Source organism: Lissotriton helveticus, chromosome 8, assembly GCF_964261635.1.
Source record: "Lissotriton helveticus chromosome 8, aLisHel1.1, whole genome shotgun sequence".
Classification (NCBI taxonomy): domain Eukaryota; kingdom Metazoa; phylum Chordata; class Amphibia; order Caudata; family Salamandridae; genus Lissotriton; species Lissotriton helveticus.
In genome coordinates, this window is record NC_136069.1 from 188,370,857 (window position 1) to 188,386,879 (window position 16,023).

General features: G+C 47.7%; 1 protein-coding gene across 3 annotated transcripts in view; it reads left to right on the forward strand.

Moving 5' to 3' along the window:
• The window catches only part of HLCS (holocarboxylase synthetase), a 940,243-nt gene that overhangs the window by 861,853 nt on the left and 62,367 nt on the right, over window positions 1-16,023 (forward strand). For all 3 annotated transcript variants that reach the window (XM_078656875.1, XM_078656873.1, XM_078656874.1), the window contains exon 9: window positions 1,088-1,202. In XM_078656875.1, the coding sequence (XP_078513001.1) occupies window positions 1,088-1,202 (115 nt within the window). The remainder of the gene's footprint in view (window positions 1-1,087; window positions 1,203-16,023) is intronic.

The following is a 16,023-nucleotide window of genomic DNA, read 5'->3' on the forward strand; positions in this document are numbered from 1 at the left end:
AATTTTGGCGCTGCTGACCTGTGTCTGCGGGGGGCTTCTCCAGGCCCCCTCGATGCCGGTGGAGAGGGCCCGTGGCTTCAACGGCGCATGTTGCAGCCCACACCTGGGCGACCTGGAAGGCAGTTTGGGCCACCGCGGCCCCTGTCTTGCTATCGGCAGCTGGATTCACTACCGCCCCGGACCAGGCGCCATTATGCAACACCAGACTCTGGGTGCGGTGGCGGATGTTCCGGTGTGTAGCTTCCCCAAACTTCTCCCCGATGAAGCTCCCCACCTCCTCGCTGATACTGGCCCAAAACTGAGGTGCTGGGGGACACTAAGTGCAGTTTGGACGGAGGAAGGAGCCCGGAGCGAGGAGCCTCACAAAGACACGTCCGTCTAGGTTGCCATCTTGGCCACGCCCCCAAAGAAAGTATTTTGAAAAGAAACTGAGGCTCCCTTGAAGCAAGGATTGTTCCAATGTGGGACTCGTCGCTTGAAAAACGAGCCATTTACTCAATCATGTTCGCGAAAAGTGGTGGAGTAAACACACGTTTCAAAAGAAATTACACTGTTTTTCCTGTGACAAATTCTTACTAAAACGAACCCTCTCATCTGCTCAATGAGGTATTTTCCACCAAATCCCATTAGAACCGAGTTGCAGTTCCACTGTACACTGCCATCTTGGTATGGTTAGCAGTCTAGACCTACAGAAGCAGGACCATGGCTGATTTGCATATAGTTGGTTCCTGTCAGTGGTGGCATTATGGGCTAAGGAATGCAGCCCAGAGTAATTACTAGTAGCTGAGATTAATTCAAGCAATATACCCATCACTTTTTTGGTTCTCCTAAGGGTATTCTTAAAAGGAACATGTGGATAGCTCTAAGATACTAATTGACAGCGTTCACCAGTGCATGAGTTTGGCAATATATTTTATTATTCTGGGCAAAGACCTTACTGCATTGCACCCAGCATGATTATACATGTTGAATGTGAGCTGGTGTGTGGGGTGAGGCTGTTGGTCAGATTGATAGCCATGTTTTCTATCATTAATAACTTAAAACAGTTGTTGTCAAAGTATACTCACCCAATATTTTGTTTCTCTAGGATATCGACTTAAGAGTGAAGTGGCCAAATGACATTTACTATGGAGACCTTATGAAGATTGGTGGTGTGTTGGTCAATTCAACACTGATGGGAAATACTTTTCATATACTCATTGGTAAGTTCTCTGGTAAATTGGGAATCCAGGTATTTGTGGTATTTCTTTACTAACTAAACTTTTCTTAATCTCTTATTTGTTCTGCTATTGTTTGCTTATGGATCTGGTAGTTTACACTCAGTAATAATAAAGGTTTCATTCTTCTCAACTCTTTAGATCCTTCAACCCTCTGCATACAAATTTTTTCCTTTTTTGCTTGACATCTTAATTGGAGTTGAATACATTAGTTAAAGACTTACATAGAGAGTCCACAGCAAGATGGCCGCACTTTAGTGTGGCTTTGCCGGCTGGGAACATTCATTTCTTCAATATACGTATTTGACCGCCATCCGCTCCCAGTGAAAGGTGCATGCTACGCACAAGACTTCTGGCGAAGAATCTATACTGAAAGCTCCATGATACTGCCTGAACCGAACCAACATAAAAATGGTGGCTGGCGCTGGAGAATATCGCAGGAATGTGAGACCTGCTGAACGTGGACCCAAGCTCTACGGGTACCAGCAGGGAGACTGATGGTGGATGCCTGACAGGTGATGTGGCCGACCCGGTGCTGAGGGGCTGACCACAAGGGGATGTCCGAGGCCTCTGGACACATAGGCAGAAGTAAGTGGAAGGGGACAACAGGGCCCTGCGGGCCTGCCCGGCCTCAGGCGGATTGTGACGAGCAACAGCACTCAGCTGTAGCGGAAAGCTGCCACGGAGGGAGACCCTGCTGTACGGCATTGTACTTCTCAGAGCAGCTCGCCGGACTTGACAGGGGGACCCTGTGAGATGTGGAGTGGCACCGGACCTGCGGACGGTGAGTGGTCCATCACCACAGTAAGATACTATCGGAGTGTAGCGCTGAGAACAGCAGTCTGATGCTGTGGGACTGCACTTGCAAAACTGTGGCCTCCCTGCCCTGAACGATCCGCATACGGCGTTGCTACAGACTGACTGTGGGACCTAAGCGCCACGTCTTAGAAGCTGCCCGAGCCACGTGCGGAGCATAGAGTGCTGACTACACGGGCGTGCTGTGCGTGGAACACTGAAGAATGTGGGGGGAGCGCTGAGGATCAGGCCTGGAGCATGAGTGCTTTATTGTTCCCTGGTGGTGGGCAGGACACACGGGGGACCTGAGAACATACATAGAGCCCACGGAGATTGCAAGAGTTGCAGACATCAAATTCACCAGGCTGACAAAGGTGAGAGCCATAGCCCAGTGTTTGGCCCCATAGTATGGAAAGCCCCACAGCCGGCAAAGCAGTAGTACCAACCAGCCACGCTCTGACACAGCACATGCACAAGAGGGATCCTTTTGAGCACCACATCTGCTGATAGCTGAGCATGGCCGCACCAGTCTCCTAAACGGCAGCTGGACTGGTGTCTCTTACACTGTGCTATGTTGTGGAGCTGCTGGTGGTTAGGGATACTCTTCCTCAAATCAGGCAGACCTCAGATGATTACCACATTGTGTGGCCCTTGGGGGTACTGCTCAGACACCGACTGGCGCCTGCCGAATCTCCCCGTATTGACAGGAAACAGGGACAACACACTCCCCACCATGGGTAAGACAGACACTCAACAGTTCCGGCTCACCTTTGAGACAAGGCGCACAACCAAGCCCTAACAGCACACTCGATTCTACTGCGAACAGGAAACACATATTCAGAGTGCTCCATCATTAGAGTCCATTATCCTGGCAATGCAGCAAACCCTGCAATCAATTAATGGGAAAAGAGACACACTGAACCTAAGAATGGATAATATGGTGACAAAACTCGACAAATAAGCGGCACGAATCACAACCGCTGTACAACTTATATCCACCTCTGAGGATAATGTGCAGGCTGTCACAATTAAACGTTTAAATATGGAAAAGGTGGTGGAGGTGATTAGAGCTAAAAAATGAGGACTTGGAGGCATGCTCCCACCACAATAATTTGCGTATTATTGGCATATCTGAATCCATCAACTCTGGTCGGCTGCAGTACTACGTTGAAACAATGCTGCATGAGATTTTTGGAACTGAGCGGCTGTCCCCAGTGTTAATTGTAGAGAGAGCGCACAGATCACTGGTGACTAGACCACCCACGGGTACCCCCAACATGCCCGATGATTGCTGAGTAATTGAATTATCGACACTGCGACACGGTACTCCGCTTATCCAGGGAAATACAAACTATCCATTACCAAGGCAAATACATTGCCTTCTTCCTGGATTTCAGTGTGCAAGCAGACCGGAAAGAGTTTCTCCAGTCAAGAAATTACTGCAAGTCACAAACATTCCGTATGGCATGCTATATTCCACCCACCTTTGAGTTGAACACACCGGCATACGGTAAATCTTCACCACCCCACAAGCAGCCATAGACTTTGCTAAATCAGTGACATAGAAGCAGCGTAGCCCGGCACGATCTAACTCTGGCACTTAGGATATCTGAAAAAGAGATCAGTAAGAGATGTTGGCGGGACGTAAGATGAGACCTTTGTGGCTTTGTCAGGGGAGGTAACTACTTTGACATTATTGCCAGGCAGTAGGACCACGTGATATACTCAATGGACTATGATACAGCATAGGCCTGAACTCACTGTGCCCTGTTTGAGCTCCTGACATGCTCCTTGTGCCTGGAAATATTAGGCTTCCCAGCTGCTGGCTGCCCTGTGCAGCCTTAATGCCCTAGTACTAGTTGGTAAATCACTGCCCTCATGTGATAAAGATCCGTCTAAAGGTTAACACACTGTTTCCGGCCACCTCCGTCCACCAGGGGGGACTTTTGGCCTCTAGCAGAACCACAAGGGTATACCCCAAATGAAAGCAATGTATGATGACTTGTGTACATTTCACTGTATATTGTGCTTTGCATGTTTAGCCTTTTCTCCATTCATTTTTAGGGACGACTTTAGCATGGTTGGGATGCTGAAGTGGGTGGGGGGAGGGTGTTGTGTTTGTTGTTTGCAGCCTAACCAGTGAATCGCTGTCTTACTGAGTCTGATGTTATGCCATGCTATGCAGATATTGTTGTGTGCAATGGTACCAGGGTGCGCCGTTCCACTATGACCCATATGGTAGGCTGAATTAGATTCATTACATGGAATGTGAGGGTCCTCAACAATCCCCAAAACACCAGACATGTACTTGCCTACTTGGACCGCCACCATTTCCAAGTTACATTGCTGCAGGAAACGCATCTTGCACATTCTGCAGGGCAGTTAGTGGGAGTGAAATGGGCTGGAACACGCATAGCTTCTTCTTACTCCTCATAACCACAGGGGTCCTTTAAGTGATTAAGAAGGTAGTCCCATTTACACTTAATTGACGATCAGGGTCGCTATGTTATTGTACAGGGTAGTCAGTGTTGCACTTCAGTCACTATGATAAACACGTATGGACGCAACACAGATGACCCCGAGTTTTACACTCTGATCTGGTGTTCACTCCATATCCTGAAATCTTTGGCCGTGATATGGGGCAGAGAGCAAAGCACTTATCTGGACCCCACACTGGATAGATCTGTCTTGGCGGACTGACAGGGTAAACATTCTCCCCAGGTTTTGCGGGAGGGTATGGAAGATTATGGGCTTATAGAAATATGGAGGCTGGCGCATCCGGGATTCAGGGAAGAGACTTTCATATCTTCTGTACACAAAACATGGTCTAGATTAGATTATTCCCTGGTGACGAGGAAGGTGAGCACATGGACAACAGACTTACAGCACATGCCAAGGATGCTCTCGGACCATATCCCGGTGCTCTTGGAGCTTACAGTCCCCCCCGACATGCCCCAGCAATATCAGTGGAGGCTTCAGGCCCCGGCCCTACTAGATCTAGTATTCTGTGACGGAATACGCATGGCAATTATCCAGTATTTTGAAGAAAATAAGGGCTCTGTGGATGGGGTAGACACATTGTGGAAAGCATTCAAAACCACTATTAGGGGAGTGTGTATCTGGCTACAAGCAGGGATTTTAAAGTCCATTCGTTCTTGATTACGGACCATAGAGACCACTTTAAGGAACATGGAGCGATAATACGAGACTCACGCGAACCTCAACACTCTGGCAGCCATAAGGTAGCAGATCAATGAAACTGCTATGCAGGAAGTGAGATACCTATCTTGTCAGTGGGTCGCTAGAGCCTATGAAGAGGGTGGCCGCCCGGGCCGTAGTCTAGCTGCAAAAATAACAGAACTATGGGCGTATACTCACATAGTGCATGTAGAACCTTTAAACGGTGGGTATCTCACGATACACTAGCCTTCCTTGCTTATTTGTAGATTTCTACACCCGACTATACCAGGTTTGCGAGTTCACAACAGACGCAGAAACAACAGCATACTTTGATGATACAGCTTTGGCATGGCTATCGCTGGGACAGAGCACATTTTTTGTTCTACCAATCACCGTAGACGAGATAAAGTGGGAAAGCATCAGGAATGGATGGGATCCCAAGCGAATTTTAGAAAGAACATATGGACATATTAGCACCTCACCTGCATGCAATGTTTGCAGAGGCAGGGGGGCGCTAGAGGGCGCACTGCGGAATGGCTGGCTCCTGAGACAGCTCCGCCGGACGGGCGCTTGGTGCTGCTGATACCGAGACACTGACAGCATGTCCATACTCTACAGAACCTGATTTTGAGATCGGAGGTGCCACGGAGTATTGTCTGAGGCGGCAGAGGCTCGAAATCCGGGTGGATGAAGGCGAAAAACGTTTATGGGCTCACGGCCGCAGATGTCCCAAAATGGCGGCGCCCACGGAACACAGCTAAGCGGTGATCACGGAGGCACACCGAAGAAAGAGGCGCATGGACAGTAAGAGCAGCAGGCCCCGGGCGGAGTCGGGGGGCGAGCTCAGTTGTGCCACAAGCGGCATTCTTGTATGCGCTGCACGAACATACTGTCTGGATGCAGTTTGCCGCTTCAGGTCCGTTGAGAGACAAAATGGCGATCTGATTGCCTGCCGGACGGCCCTACATACGAACGGTGTTCACACACCAATGCTGTTCCCGCTGACCCTCTGATGCGACGTCTGGAGGTACAACAGGCGCTAGATGACTTCATGCATCATTACAGAAGGCGCCAGGGCTGCATGAGTTGTTATGTGACTTTTGCGGCGCACTTCTGGGGTAGTATCGGCGCATAGTCCTAATTCATGCTACGTCGCCTTATGCTGTATGTAATATTCGGCTGCGGGACAACACAACAAAGTATGTTGGATCAGATATACATGCCCCGGCTTTAATACTACGGCGGTCCATGTGAGGCGCCTCCGCTTGTGTACAACATCATGCTTCTGTACGCCCTGCCCCGAGCGATTTAATTAACTGAGGTATCGAACAACGCCCTGCTACTGTTAACGTTGTTCCCAAGTGGCCTGCACTGTTTACGTCTCTCGTTATGCCTTTTTGTCTGACATGATCCCAGACTACAGGCCCCAGAGCACTATTGCGAGATCTCTATAGCACGCATGCGCGGTGCGAACAAGGCAAGACGTCAGCTCACGATACACCCTGGCTCCATTACCGCCTTTGGCGCGCCTCGTCCCTAACTGCATGGTTGCACCTACATAGCGAACACACAATAGGTTAACGTCGTGCCCACGTATGCAATGGTGCTGTAGTACAGGACTGCATGTCGCTTCCCTGCATCTATAATCACCGATACCTGGATTTCTACCACGAGGACCTCGTCAGGGCGCATACGGTGACACCTTGTGGTACAACCGTGGGTAGCTGTTGTCCGCTGTCTGTGCTCCATCTGTGGAGGCGTTCCCCCCCCCCCTGTGGCTCGACGGTGACAGCGCGTGGATCTGTGGATGTGGGTGAGCAGGAAAACAGTGCCACCCTTCTAAATACGGTCTCTCTCTACTACACCGTACCGTCGCCACGCTAGGGCTTAGGATATTATACGACGCTGGCAACATGGGCAAACCGGATAAACAACAGACAAAGCTGCAGTTTGAAGCAAAAAAAAGAAAGCAAAGGGACAACTGCGCACTCTGACACAGAACTGGACAATGTCCCGACGGAGAGCAGTGGTATGGAGCAGGTGCTCAGAGCCATACAACACAGCCTACAAGAGATGAACGGTAAATTGGATAATCTAACGCAAAGGGTTGACAGTATGGCGGCTAAGCTGGACAAACACGGGGATCGGCTGGTAGAAGCGGAAACCAGAATTTCTGCTGTTGAAGACGAGTCTAGATCTACCACGAAGACCTGTGCAACAATGGAAAAAGTTCTGGATGTCATACGCAATAAGACGGAGGATTTGGAGGCTAGATCGCGCCGTAATAACATTCGTATATCAGGTCTTCCAGAATCCACGAACACTGGAAAAATGGAAACTTATGTAGAAGACCTGCTTAAAACCATATTTGGAGACGAAGCGCTATCACCAGTGTTTTTGGTGGAGCGAGCACACCGCTCCCTCGCTCCGCACCCCAAACCAGGTGCTCCGCCACACCCCATTGTCACCTGCCTGTTAAATTATAGAGTTATATATAGAGGGTCCCAGACCAAAACACAATTCCTGATTTTGAACACACACTATTTAAATGAATTTTTGAAACACACACTAAATGAAGGTGAACAGTGTTTTTAATTCACTGTACCAGGTAAACAATGAATGTTGAAAAATCAGACATTAAATATACATGATTCAATGCGCCCACAAAGGGAGGGGGAGGGGGGAGGTGCAAGGAGGGGGATGTATTTCACTAGATTTTACATCACTAGTTAACATTCAAGAACAACAACATAATACATAGTTCAAAGCATAATTCCACATACATGAAAGCCATGGAACATGACATATATCGCAGGCACCACTATCGGAATTTTCCGTCAGCAGCGCGGATGGTGACACGCGGCTTTTAAATATCATCGAGGCTTTCCCTGATTTGGTCGGAAATAAAATCCCGGTTTGGCTTCTTCCACAATATTGCGGATTTGTTCACTGCAGATGCTTTTGTGACAACGCGCCCCAACTGAAAAAAGGTCTCTTTTTAGGAATAAGGCTGGTTGGCCTTTCAAACCCTATTGCGGAGCAATAATGCGGAGCCAAGCTTGACAACGTGCGTTAATTTGTGGATAAAGAGCCGGCTTAGCACGGTGTACAACCCACACTGATGCAGCCGGTAATCATTTTGATCCATGACTTAACCCTTGGTGCTTACAATAAGAGTTAAACGCCCCATCATTCCCCTCCCCTTCACCTATCACGTCCTGACGAAGACCCACGCAGTAAGGATCCACTGTCCTACACCATCGGGGTCGAAACGTAGACATCTACACCTTACAACAAGGAACTCCTAACCCTAGTTTGATATACTAATCATTACAGGAGTATCTCCTTAGGAATTTTTTGCTATGATATATGTCATGTTCCATGGCTTTCATGTATGTGGAATTATGCTTTGAACTATGTATTATGTTGTTGTTCTTGAATGTTAACTAGTGATGTAAAATCTAGTGAAATACATCCCCCTCCTTGCACCTCCCCCCTCCCCCTCCCTTTGTGGGCGCATTGAATCATGTATATTTAATGTCTGATTTTTCAACATTCATTGTTTACCTGGTACAGTGAATTAAAAACACTGTTCACCTTCATTTAGTGTGTGTTTCAAAAATTCATTTAAATAGTGTGTGTTCAAAATCAGGAATTGTGTTTTGGTCTGGGACCCTCTATATATAACGCTATTGATCACCCAGGTCCCACTGACCATATGGGTACAACCCCCCTTGTATAACATGTTAAATTATAGAGACAGGGACACTGTGCTGAGGCTAGCCCGCAAAAAGGGAGACATCACGCATCAAGGGAACAAATTGGAGTTTTACCCGGACTACACCATGGCGGTCCAGCTGGCACGCAAGGAATACAACCCGGCAAAGAAAAATTTTAGGGACTTGGGCATGGAATGCCATGCTGTATCCGGCCAAACTCAAGGTGACACACGCGGGCCGCTCCACGATACTCCTCACACCGCAGGCTGCACAGGATTTCATTAAAAAGGTTAGCCGCAAACGCAGGGAGGTTAATAGAGAGGAACAGCAAGGTGACTCCGGTTGAAATACCCTCCTAAGGTACGGAACACTTGGCAGTCAAGGGATGCATTCCTGGTAAGCTACCTTAGACCACAAGCTCTAAACTCACTCATTCCGGCTATGCTGGATATGCACCTTTACTGGAACATGTGGTCACGAATAAGCAGGGACGTCTGAACACTTGGGTGTACGCCCTTAGTGCCCTTAGATACCTGGCCTGCACGACTCTCTTTCGGTAGAATGCACACTGACTTGTGCTGCAGGTGTCGAAGCCCTGTAGTACACTATGCCATATTACTTGACTTCTATTGTGCAGCTACCCACGAGGTGCACAGCGCATTTGTATCTGGTCGGGAACGGCCCACAGCACGCACCTGGTCACTAGTGATCTATCTTGCACCTGTTCAGAGCTGTGGGTTGCGTGCATGATTGGCTACGTGTGTTGCATGTCACTGTTTAAATGGTCGCAAAAATGCAGGACACTTGGTCATGTCAGTAGTGCTCTCTGATCTACATGTAATGCCTTAAGTGTTGTGACAGAGATTCTGATTGATGTTGGATATTTCTTGCTTTCTTCCAGGTTAATTGTCTTCGTTACACTGCTTGTTGTTAGAGGTGTTACCTCACCACGCGATTTTTAATTTGTAGCGCCCGTCCACATCCACATCGTGGATGCAGATGTGCGTACCGGGTGTACCCCCCACATGGGTGTACCCCAAACATGGTTTATGCCACAGTTCGGTTCCTTACAGAGTCTGGCTTTGGCAAGGTTGGGATGCTAGAGGGGGGTGGGGGGGGTGTGGGGGGGTTGTTGGGTTGTTCTACATAGACCAAAGCACCTGAGAAACATTGCAGACTCTTGGTCACATGGACAGGATATGACTATATTGTCCCTCATTTCTGTTATCTTGCAACTATGCAAAGTCTTACCATACCTATGCACCAGCTCGGCACCCTGCAGTCTAACCCTTCGCTGACGCATTAAAAGCAGCACAGCTAAAATTTTTAACCTGGAACGTAAGAGGCCTAAATAAAATTCGTCAACTTTTTGCCTACCTTGATTGGCTACATGTGGATGTAGCATTGTTCCAGGAAACTCACATGGCAGCTGATACACCGACACAAATAGCTTACAGGTGGGCTGAATCAGTACACAGCTCCAATTACTCCTCGTATTCCAGGGGAGTCCTCATCCTCATACGAAAAGGGGTACATTTTAGAGTTGAGCAGGTTCTGAAAGATATGGACGGCAGATATGTAATAGTGGTAGGCACCATACGCAACAGGAATATAGCGCTGATTAATACATATGGCCCAAATGTTGATGACCCCGGGTTCTACGGCAAGGTATGGAGTGTGATATCAGATTTACACGTTACCCATCTAGTGTGGGGGGGGTGATTTTAATCTTACTCTACAGGACGGGTTGGACCGTTCCGGCCGTACTGCGGAGCCACATAGGCATGCCCTTGACACACTGCGCAGCGCTATGCAGGATCTGCACCTCACCGACATATGGAGAACGAGACACCTTGATCAAACTGAGGCCACACATATTACAGTAGCTGGTCCCGCATTGACTATTGGTTAGGGACAGGTGAAATCTCGCTATGGACCACCTCCATTAAACATTTGCCCCGCACACTATCGGATCACAACCCGGTGCTGCTCACACTGCAAATGCCACACTACGTCTCGCCTCCTTTTACTTGGAGATTTAACGCCACAGCGCTCCTGGACGCAGTATAAACCGACACCATTCACACTGCCATAGTGGAATACTTTGACTTAAATGCGCCGACAACTGATGACCCAGGACTGCTATGGGAAGCCTTGAAGGCGACCATTAGGGGCAAATGCATTAGTACCACTGCGGGGATCCTTAAAGATATCAGGCGACAACTTACCACTCGGGAGGCCAGGCTGCGTAGTCTGGAACAGCAATCTGTCTCCACACAAGACCCTAAACTACTAGGTGAAATAAAGGCGCTTTTATTAGAACATCACACGTATGCTAATGATGAACTTAGGTACATCTCGAAACGCCGGACAGCACGGGCCTACGGGGAGGGAGGCAGGCCAGGGAAAACCTTAGCACACAAAATCTGCACTGCGCGTACCCCGCAATAAATCCAGACAATTAAGGATTCCGCTGGGGATCCAAAACAAGACGCGCGTGGTATAATGGACGAATTTCAATACGCATACGGACGGCTGTATACGTCGCAACCTACCGCCACGATTGATGACATCATGGTGTATATGGCAGACGTAGAAATCGCATGGCTTTCGGATGCTCACAGAGCAGATCTGTCACGGCCTGTCACAGTTGAGGAAATCACTGACGTTATCAAAACATTACCAAACGGCAAGGCGCCAGGCCCTGACGAATTTACAGGGGAATTCTATAAGGCATTTGCGGATCTGCTGGCTCCCCATTTGTTGCGGATGTATGGAAATGCTCATGAGAAGCAAACTCTCCCGCCCTCCCTACGAGAGGCAATGCTGATTGCTCTACTTAAACCAGGCAAAGACCCAGAGAGGTGTGACTCGTATAGGCCTTTATCACTCATCAATGTAGATACAAAGATTATTGCTACCTTGATTGCCACGCGACTTAAACCTTTAATGCCTTTGTTGATTCGACCAGATCAGGCCGGCTTTATACCTGAAAGATCTACAGCACATAACACAAGAACGCTCTTCGCGCTCTCTCACTACCTGACACCTGACACCAAGGCTGCGGCGGTCCTACTGGATGCGGCCAAAGCTTTTGACACAATAGAATGGCCATATCTGCCTGCAGTGCTGCGGAGGATGGGCTTCCCAAATGTTTTCTTGCAATGGATGTTGATGTTATATACTGCATTATCCGCCCGCATTAAGATCAACAACTATATATCGCACCCTATCACAATAGCTAGAGGGACCAGACAAGGATGTCCCCTGTCCCCATTATTATTTGCGTTGGTACTAGAACCCCTGGCCTGCAAGATCAGACAGCATCTCCATTATTCGGCGCTTCAGTTCCCGAAACGCCCATTACACATATCACTATATGCAGACGATATGGTACTTTATGTCCGGGACCCTGTTCAACACCTAAATCCCTTACTCCGAGAATACATAAAATTTGGACGACAATCAGGGCTCACAATCAACTGGTCCAAATCGCAAATTATTCCACTCACAGATAGCACTACTCCCTCTGTTATGGACTACCCATTAGAATGGCAGGACGAACCGACACGTTATCTGGGAGTATGGTTTCATAGGGACCCAGAACTTGTAATACATACAAATTACGGCAGGGTTCTTAGTTCTATAGAGGAGAAAATTAAAAGATGGAACAGATTACCATTGTCGGCTGCGGACAGAGCAGCAATAGTGAAAATGGTGATCTTACCAAAATTCCTGTACCTGTTTAATAACATCCCCATTAAACCACCTATGGAAGTATTCCGCAACATAAACAAACTGATATTGAGCCTCATCTGGGCAGGTAAACAAGCTAGGCTAGATCTACAAACATTAACCTTACCATATGCGCAAGGCGGGTTTAAAGTCCCAGACTTCCTACTATATTATTTATGTGCGCAAGCGCAATATGCCCACTATTGGTATCACTAAATACCCTTCCTGACGCATGTGGCAATAGAGGAGGGGGATGCACTACCTATACTCTTAACAGCCATTCTACCGCACAGAAGACCCCCCCTACACGCCCATGATATAAACACGGTTGACACCACTAACGAAGCCTGGTACTTAATGGGTAAGAAAGCGAAAAAACTACCATTATATGCAGCTGCCCTTCCCTTACATCATCATCCAGCACTATCAGTCACACAAGAAGCAGTTGGGATGGATCTGCTTCGGCAGGCAGGTATAGACAAAATGGGTGATCTATTCCACGAAGGGCAATTCATAAAACCAGATGACCTGAGCTACATTAGTAATCCAACGCTTTTGTTTAACTTCACATACTACAGGCTGCAGAGAGCAATACGGGAGCTCTACCCGTCGTATCCTGCAGAGCCACAGCAATTGTCCTCCCTGCAATTTGTACTAACTGTACCTACAGCGCAGCACATTGTTTTTAAACTATATAGTAGGTTGCAGGAGGACATTGCAGGCAACACAGAGAAAGCGAGGCAGAAGTGGAATATTACTCTGTCCACGCCACTGTCGGAAGCGGAATGGTCCACAACATGTGCACTAACTAATATGTTAACACCAAATAGCAACTTACGAATAATCCACTAGAAATACCTGCATCAAATGTACTATACGCCGCAAAGACTCTATAGATATGGGTTAAGTGCAGACTCGAAATGTAAAAGATGTCAAGCGGAAAATGCGGGTGTCATCCATCTAGCATGGAGCTGCCCGAGGATTGCAGATTATTGGGTTAAAGTGACTGGGGCGCTGAGTGCTATGCTTGCTATACCCATTGAATGTACGATTCGCACGTTTGTTGGGTTTGGTACCTAATGTACGTGCGTTAAAACGTAAATTTTGTGTCATAGCGCTACTATTGGCAAAACGTAGGGTCTCGATTGGGTGGAATGGCTCAGTGTCTCCCACCGTGCGACACTGGTTTGTGGACCTCACTTACTGTAAGGACACCCTATTGACTTATGAGGAGAAACTCCCAGCGAGCTCACGGCCCAAAGACTATTGGATATATCTGATTGATTATTTGAAATCGCATCAATTAGACTGATACGTATGTACTTTGCTCACAGTGTACAGATCTGTTGGGGGCTATCGTGAAATTGCATTATGGCGGGAGGACGAATGTTGTGGTGCGATGGTCGTTGTTCTTTTTTCTTTTACAGTTTGTATTATACTGTCTGAAAACACCAAATAAAAAAAAATAAAAAATAAAATGTTTGCTGAGGCATATGAGAAGCAGATATTGCCGCCATCCTTGTGGGAAGCTTTAATTATAGCATTGTTAAAGCCCAACAGACCACCTGAACTGTGAGAATCCGACGGATCATTATCCCTAATTTACATGAACGCCAAGATTTTGGCAAAAATATTAGCCACCAGGATCCAGCCCCTTCTCTCCATGCTAGCCCTACCAGACCAGTCAGGTTTTGTCCCCCCTCGCTCCACATCACAAAACGTATGCATACTCTTTGCAGTCCTGCACCAGCTCAACCTATCGACAGCTATCCTGTTGGACGCCGCAAAAGCGTTGACTTCATACAGTGGCAGTTCATATTTACGGTCCTCTACTGTCTGAGAATGCCTCAGGCTTTTCCGCGTTGGATCCGGTTATTATATACAGACCCAGCAGGTCGAGTGCGCATTAATGGCAACACGTCGGACATACTAAAAATATACATGGGGATGCGTCAAGGGTGCCCTCTGTCATCACTTTTGTTTGCGCTGGAGCCGTTAACATGCTTAATATGACAGTGGCACGCGAAGGCAACACTACTATATAGCCAACGGTATCTTGCCATATCCCTCTAAGCGGATGACATGGTGCTCTATGTTTGTGACCCGGCCACACAATTAGCACCACTAATTCGGCTTTATGTTGGATATTAATGGTATTCCGGGCTGAGTATCAATTGGTCCAGGTTGACTATATTTCTGCTGACACTGTACCAAGCCCTATACACTGGACTTCCCTCAGGAATGTAGTGTGGAGCCTGTCAAATACCTTGGTACATGGGGGAGCAGAGACCCGGAGATAGTCGTCAGCCAGAACTATGGCAAGACAATGTCAAAGTTGAAGGATCAGGTGGCTCTGGGGTTACGATTGCCCCGTCTTTCGTTGATAGAGCAGCTATCATGAAGATGATCGCGATGACCAATTTTTTATACATGTTTATCAATATCCTCATCATCTTTACAAGATACTCTCACATCCCACATGATCACCTTAGCGTGGGCGGGTAAGCAGCTTAGAATCACTTGGAGCATGCTCACACGGCCATATAAGAGTGGTGGGTTTGGAGCCCCAGATCTGCACCTATACTACTTGTGTGCACAAGCGCAATTCGCCCACCGCTGGTATTTTCCCCTCTCAATATATGCCACACCTAACTATAGAAAGCGATGATACACATTCTTTACCATTAAAAATCTTCCTTCCTCATCAGCGCAAGGACTGCCGCTGCTTCACCACCCAGCCATCTAAGTCACTCAGGAGCCTAAGGCACTGTCTACGCTTTCATGAATGGGGCTGAGGACCATGGGAGACCTATACCCAGGTGGGACTTTTATAGCATTAGACGAGATATCACAAATGCAGTGCCAAACCCCGCTGTTGAAATTCACCTATCACCGCCTTTGCGAGGCTGTGAAGGCCCTTTACCCACAATTCCCAGACTAACCACCCGCGCTGGGGGTGCTGCGGATACTACTTACACACAGCACATGTAAGAGCCTTATCACCAGGTTATAGAATGCCTCTAGGAAAGACAAAATTATAGTCCCTAGCACTGCATTAGAAAAGTGGAAGAACCTGCTGGAGACCCTATTCACTTAGGAGAATTGGGAATTTTGTAGTGTGCAAACAGGCCAACTTACCTCCGATTGCAATTTAAAGATTATACATTTTAAATATTTACAACAAATGTATTACACTCCCTTTCAATTTCAAAAGTATGTGCTCCACATGGACACAAAAAGTGTTAGATGCTGAAAAACAGACGCAGACTTCATACACATAGTTTGAGTGTGTTTGACCTCATACATCGCTTCTGGGTCCAAGTAACTCAGGCCCTGGCCGATGTGGTGATGGAGACACTGGCATGCACCCTCCACGC